The 7,244-nt window shown below is 52.5% G+C and overlaps 2 protein-coding genes across 2 annotated transcripts; both read left to right on the plus strand.

Moving 5' to 3' along the window:
• Positions 1–2,617: 2,617 nt before the first annotated feature.
• PODANS_6_1840 (uncharacterized protein) lies at positions 2,618–4,731 on the plus strand (the record flags this gene model as incomplete). Its single annotated transcript, XM_001910285.1, has 4 exons — positions 2,618–2,940; positions 3,023–3,106; positions 3,159–3,321; positions 3,388–4,731. 4 exons carry the CDS (start codon positions 2,618–2,620, stop codon positions 4,729–4,731), a joined length of 1,914 nt encoding a protein of 637 aa, XP_001910320.1.
• Positions 4,732–5,729: 998 nt separating this feature from the next.
• Positions 5,730–7,243, plus strand: PODANS_6_1830 (uncharacterized protein; the record flags this gene model as incomplete). Its single annotated transcript, XM_001910286.1, has 2 exons — positions 5,730–5,940; positions 5,997–7,243. Coding segments are annotated over 2 exons (1,458 nt in total), but the record flags the coding sequence as incomplete, so codon positions are not given.
• Between the last annotated feature and the right edge of the window lies 1 nt (position 7,244).

The following is a 7,244-nucleotide window of genomic DNA, read 5'->3' on the forward strand; positions in this document are numbered from 1 at the left end:
GTTTTGCAAGTGCTTGCATGAATGATCTGTTCAGAGACCCATGCTTCGAAGGGATGGAGGTCCTGAAAATCATTTGGCTAGCAGACATGGAATCGGCGTGTCCGACTGATGTTGTGGAGACGAGATAGTGCTAAGAAGCAGTGCGCTTCTCTAGTTGTCGAGTATCCCACCTAGTATTTACAGAGAAGCAAACAAAGAACAAGGCCCGGTTCAGACTAGCATTAGAATGCGGAATGAAACCTGAGGTGGAAGATGGAACGCGGGAAACAGCTTGTTTGGTAGACTCGGTACCTCCTGTGGCATTCATTGGATAGATCGCAGATGGTTGTCGCATCATGGCCAGAGGGTCTGAGCGGTATGATGCTGAACGAAAACGAGGGAAAAAAGGAAAGATTCCGGCAGTCGGGATACACATAGAAACAAGACAAAGATAGCTAGCTCACCCGCTCCCGTCCATCCCAGAGCCAGATAATATCTGGTTACGCTCAGTTACGCAGAGGTTCCGAGCCGTGTGGTGTCGTCGGGCGGCTGTCCAATGGCCTGAAATACATTCCTGGTTCCGAGAATGGGCGGCAAGAAACACATTCCGATGCACCGCGCTCCGTCAACCAGTCGAATCGCCCGCCCGGTAGTTAAAGCGCTTATTTAGATTATTCGTGCAGTCGGGTCTTTTGATTCCCGGCTCAACAGACCGTATCGCGCACTTGCAGATTCCGAATAGATGCCCTTCGGGATCTCTAAGAGTTGGAATTGAGCCTGTCGATGGCATGGTCCATGATGTCGAAGGCGGCGAAGGAATACCTCCCATTGGTGAAAGCTGGAGCGAGCTGCAGAGGTCGGCGATACATACAAAAGACAGCCATCGGGTTGATATCGTGGGGGCGTCCACAAAAGCTGTCTCACCAAGTCCCGGCAACCAATGAGAAGAGACTGACTTTGAAACCATGTGCTTGCCCCACTATTATTTCGTGCTAGCTCGGTCCCGGGTCCGGGGCCCCACATCGAAAAGTCTCCCAACCCACCATCCCATCAAGCTCATCCTCGACATTGGGGGGCACTTTTAAGTGATTGCAGTTGCACAGGAAGGCAGTCCCTAGAAGACCTTAAAGCTATTTCCATGTCAAGCATGTCAACCACTCACTGCTGGTTGAATGCGTTGAACACAACTCGGCTGGTATAGTCGCAGGAGCATGGTGCTGGGCGAGTCGATCATAGACAAGCGCCTCAATGCCATGGCGGGCCAGAAACAACCTTTCGGATTTACTTTTTGCAGCCTCGTGCTCAGCCACCATCTGTGCGCAACGCGTCTTCAGCAGAGGGAAAAAGCTAAAGATGCAAGGCGCTGTCAAACATGGCAGCTTGGAGCTCTGACCAACACATGGCAACACAACAAACTGAATTCAGATGACAGGACTGTTTTCTGTGCTCCGTGTGTACACCGCTAGATTTGCGGTTTGTTACCATCTCACAGTTTGTTAAATCCTCTTCGTCTATACGAAGGTGCTGGAAGCAAAAATTCCTCTTGCCAGGTAAGCGCACAGGCTGCTTTTCAAGGCATAAGAATTGCAATAGCCCTCATGGCCTGCCTATACTTCGTAATGTCCCAAAGTCCCAGTGCTCCACAACCGGCAGCGGGCTCTCCCAACTTTATTTCGTCCCAACAAGTCCTGGAAGGACTCATGTCTCCAACATCGTGATCTGTATTCTCTTCCATCAAAACATCACAAAGAGGCTTCTTGTTTCTGCACGTTGTTGATTCAGGGCGCCCTGTAGAAAGACTTGAAGCACCACAACCTGTAAAAGGACAGGGTTTATCTGCAAAGCCCCTGCATTTACGCAGCCCTAAGCCTGATGAGGCAAGCGGTACACCGATACCTTAACCTCAAGCGAGATTGGCGGTGGGTCCCTGACCAATCCACACGCTTCCTGGCTGACTTCCAAATCCACACATCCACCTTCAATTCTCCGTCTCTCTCTTCGTCGTTCTCTTCCTTTTGTTCTCTTGGGGCGTGCCACTTGTACAGACACAACGAGTAACAGGTGACCTCGACCGTCTTCACACCCTCACCCTCAGAAATAGACTTTGTTTCGTTCCGCTCGTTTGCACCCCATCTCGGCCTCCGCGCTGCGACTGCATCTTGGGCCTTCTGTTCCTGCAACCTGCAGCGATCATCGCGTCAGTCGGCTGTCCAACCACCACCACCATCTTGACTGCCATCCCTTCCTGCCAATTGTCTCTGGCCGACTCCTGCAGCCACCACACCTTGACCGGCAAGAGCGAACCGCTGGTCGCTGTCGCGCTGGTGCTGGCCACCGACCTCCTCACTGGTTGCCGCTCATTCACTCGCATATATGCGGGGACCAGGCCCAGCTGCCTTCCATAACAAAAACAGCTCGTCCAGTCTCCTCTCTATCGTCAACCCGACCTTGGGCTATTCGCCGTTCGCCATTCGCCATTCACCAGCTCAACGCCACGGACAGTTTTTTGTTAGGGACTTAATACACGCAATATTACTCAATTGAGCAACAAATTAGGCCGGTAATACTCCGTACGCCCACGTCAAACAAGGTTCGCCGCTCCGACTCGCTGGCACCACACACCTCAAGACTATGAGCCATGATAGCATCCCAAGACAACCATGACAACTTCGCAAAGGTGACACCACAACCCGGAAACTGCTGCGACATCACCAGTGACGCGTCTGCCGAAAGGCCAACTGGGCACCACAGAGGGGGAGAGGAGGAGATCACAATGAGCGGACAGCCAGCCCGGAGAAGGCGAGGGCATTCGCTAGCAAGCACCAAGACCGTGCTTCTTTCTTTATTATCAGCATCACCAACTGCCATGGCCGCCTGCATTTCACTGCAAGGATCTAAAGCTTGTCCGGCCTGGCAGTCAGCTTCCATTACAACTTCCAATGGTCGTCTGAACGGTATCTTGTAAGTCGCTTGTCCCACGTGGATATCAGACATCCATTCCAGCGGGTTTCAGATTGTAGATGGACTAACATGCTGCCGGCAGTCGTTTCTTATCATTCGTTTCTAGCACCGAGACTTTCGATCAACGCTTATTGACTTTTGTGCAATCGGACTATGTCCAAGAAAAGTACGTCGACGCCATGTGATGTTGCGAGGTTTCGACTACTGACTGTTCCTAGATATCAAACCCTGCTTGGTTGCGGGGATTTTGATCTCACCAACACCACCGAGCTCTACGCGCGTTTCACAACTACTGTAATATGTAATACTATCGTGCAAGAATCGATAGCAGATTGCAGTCTCGCCCCCGAAGACTCTCGACCTGTGTGCGCGGAAACATGCGTACGAGACCCCATGTCCCCTATGTTTTGGTGTAGAATTGGGAGGTTGTACTGACACCATGACTAGTCACAATTTGCCGAGGCCGAGACGTACGTTGTCAGTGACAACACGCTCTGTCCCAACCCCGGTAGGAACGCAAAGGAGCAGATCAGAGCCGACTTTACGGACTGCTCATCGCCTGACAATGCGCTTTCCGGACGCTCCTGTATCCAGGGTATCGCCAACGAGCCCGAGAACTGCGGGTATGGTAGTAGCACCATTGGTCTGTGTTGGTACTGCGCTAAGGGCGGCATCAACTCGACCGATAGTTGCTGCTACAACTCGAATGCCGATTCGAGGTGTGCTGGCGTCGTTTTGCCCTCGATCACACCTACCTTTGTACTTCCCACAAACACAGCACTGCCGCCCTCGAACGAGCAAAACGACGCTGAGAAGACCGGGCTAGGAGGGGGACCCATCGCTGGAATTGTGATTGGATCGATTGGCGGTGCTGCGCTGTTGGCATTGGGCATCTTCCTCTGTTGGCGGCGGCGTAGGCAGAGGCAGGGAAGCCAGAGCGGAAGCGTCTTCAATCAACCATCGCCTGCTAGGAAAGGGCCGGCCGTTCCTCAAATGGCTCAGCCAGGAACACCAGGACAGCCAGGTGTGCCGCCGGGCTTTGAGGCTCTACCGGGCGGTAGAATAGCCCGGATGTCGGCACTCGAGGGACACTCGGCCGATGCACCATCACACCACGTTGGCCGAGATATCGCCACAGCCACGTCTGCCGGCTACAGTAGGAGGAGCGACAGAAGAAGAGGCGACGATCATTCCTCCTCTGACGGGTTTGGGTCCAGCCCAGAATCAGACCGCGGCACGGGGATTGGAGTTCTCAGACCTCCGCCAACTGCTCTCAGGAGGAATGGTTCGCTCTCTAGCAGCTCGGTGCTGAATAGTGATGAGCCGCACTCCCCAACTAGTGGTGGGATGTCCTCTCCCCAAGGTATGGCCAGCCAGCAGTCCGAGCAGCTGCCATTCTTCAGAGACTACTATTCGCAAGACGAAATTCACCCTGGCGATAGGGTGGCTGTGCTGTGGGCATATCAACCGCGTGCCCCTGACGAGTTCACTTTGGACCGCGGGCATATGCTCAAGGTTGTGGGTATTTGGGACGATGGGTGGGCGACGGGTATTCTGTTGGACGAGAGAGCGGAGGAGTGGGAGGCTCGCAGGAATGCTCAGCGAGACAGCGGGGTCTCGAACACATCTGGCAGAGTGGCATCGACTTCTCCACCAGCGAACGGTGAAATCAAGGCGTTCCCCCTCGTGTGTGTCTGCCTGCCAGAGCATTGGAGACGGACGATCGAGGGCGATGGGTCTACCGAGACGGGATCTAGCAGCCACCCGCTGACGACAACAACTGGGTCCTGATTGATAGCTTGCGATTATGATACCAGCGCTCGATCTACGTTCTGAATAATGTCTCGATGAGTGTCTCTTTATTGTTTGGCATTGGCCACGGAGTTCGGTTGCGACACGGTTAGCTGCATTCTCTTCTCGACCTTCTCAGGTCATATCCCTGGCTCGCCGCCTTGTACATATCGCACCCAAAACGTGTTAGTTTTTGGTATATACCCATGTTAAGGAAGGTGTTTGCGGTTGGTGTTGGGGAGATTAGGGGGTGTTCGGTTTGTAATGATGTCCAGGAGAGTATCTTCATGATGACCGGTTAGAGATTCTCGTGCTTCTTTCTTATCACATAGCATCAAGATATTCTGCTGGTACTTGTTTTAAATACAAAAAACTGTTAGAGAAATCTGTTAGGATCCTGTACTTTTGAGGCTGTGACTGTCATTGAGGATTGTGTCACATTCTTCGGAAATGAAATCAACTTATTCTCCCAACAAACCTCCAGCATCATTTTCGAGTGCTTTGTTGCCCACCTCCAAGGCTGTCGAGAAGTTGTCACTTATATGCACAAAGCGGGGTGTGGAGTTCGCGGGGTGACAGGCTGGGATCATGGGTGGAGCTGAAAGGTAAACGGCCCACAGTGACTTCATTTGAGCCAAAAGCTATCGTTATCTTATCGGCAGGCACCGATTGGCCCACCACCGTGTGCGTACTGTAGGCTTCAACACCGACTGACCAAAGCACCTCGTGCATCATAAAGCTGACCCAAAGTTCTGTCCCATACACATTTCCCCGGCATTTCGACCCCGAGAAGACTACATCTGACCGTCACTCGCGACCTCCGACCGTACCAAGCACGAATACCTCCCTCACCCCGCATTGTTGACGACCTTTCCGCAACTTCGAGCACCGCGAACCATTCGTCTACTGGTACTCCAAAATGCGCCGAGCTTTCTCAACATTGAGACCTAGGTAGCCAGCTGTTCTAAGCGTCCCACCGCTCAATATCTCACACAGCGATGGGGCAGGGATTTTCTCTCGCCGCACCCCCAGCTGGGGCTGCCGGGATAGACGTTCCTGAGCTTGCCGACTTGGTCTACGAAAAGAGCATTGGCACCGCCCGCTTCATGAAGAGCATCCGAGCAAGACACCATGATGGAGTCGTATTAGTCAAAGTTCTCATTAAACCATATCCCATGTCCCTGGACAAGTACAAAGAACAGGTCCTTCGTACGCGCCCTTTCCCCTCAGCTTTACTGTGGGCATTGCTGACTTGTTGTCTCTAGGGGTAAGAAACGTGCTGGCCGATGTACCAAATGCCCTTCCATATCAACGTGCGATCGAGACCGAAACGAACGGATATTTGATTCGCCAGTTCTTTTACAACTCGTTATATGACCGTCTGAGCACACGACCGTTTTTGGAAGATATCGAGAAGAGATGGTTGGCCTTTCAACTGCTTTGCGCTGTGCGTGACTGCCATGACAAGGACATTTATCATGGCGATATCAAGACGGAGAATACACTGGTGACGTCGTGGAACTGGCTGTACCTGTCCGACTTTTCGTCCTCGTTCAAGCCGGTCATGCTACCTGAGGACAACCCTGCCGATTTTTCCTACTTTTTCGACACGTCCGGCCGCAGAACTTGCTACTTGGCGCCAGAGCGATTTGTTCCTTCGGGGGAGGAACTAGACCCAAATGCAAAGATAACATGGGCGATGGATGTGTTCAGCGTCGGGTGTGTGATTGCAGAGCTGTTTCTTGAAGCGCCCATCTTCAGCTTGAGTCAGCTGTACAAGTACCGGAAAGGGGATTATGATCCTGGGATATCGCACCTGAGTCGGATCCCTGATAAGGACCTGAGGGAGATGGTGGGCCACATGATACAGCTGGATCCGCAGAAGAGATATTCGGCGGAACAGTACCTTGAGTTTTGGAAGGGAAAGGTGTTTCCGGCATACTTTTACAACTTTCTGCACCAGTACATGGAGGTGATTACGGATCTCTCCCCTGGGCACTCTTCAGATCCTGCCAAGAACGTCGGTCAAGCTGATGAGAGGATCGAGAGGGTGTGGTCGGATTTCGACAAGATCTCTTATTTCTTGGGATATCACAATCACGATACGCAGGTGGAGGAACGACCGGTGGCTCCCAGGCTGGGACTGGGGCACTTCCCAGTCCGACTCAACATCCCGAATAATGGGCATTCCGTGTCGAGCGACAAGCAGCCGTTGGCAGATGACGGCACGCTGATATTCCTGACGCTGATTGTCTCCTCTCTCCGAAATACGGCACGCGCAAATTCAAAAGTTAAGGCATGCGATATACTTTTGGCCTTTTCTGAGCGGTTGACCGACGAAGCAAAACTGGACCGGGTCTTGCCATATCTCGTTGCTTTGCTCAATGACAAGTCAGAGATTGTGGTCATTTCTGCGATTAGGACGATCACGCAGCTACTGGATATGGTGAGGGTCATTACGCCTGTGAACGCACAGATATCTCTGGAGTATATCATGCCTAGGATGCAGGTGT

Source organism: Podospora anserina, chromosome 6 (assembly GCF_000226545.1).
Source record: "Podospora anserina S mat+ genomic DNA chromosome 6, supercontig 2".
Lineage (NCBI taxonomy): Eukaryota > Fungi > Ascomycota > Sordariomycetes > Sordariales > Podosporaceae > Podospora > Podospora anserina.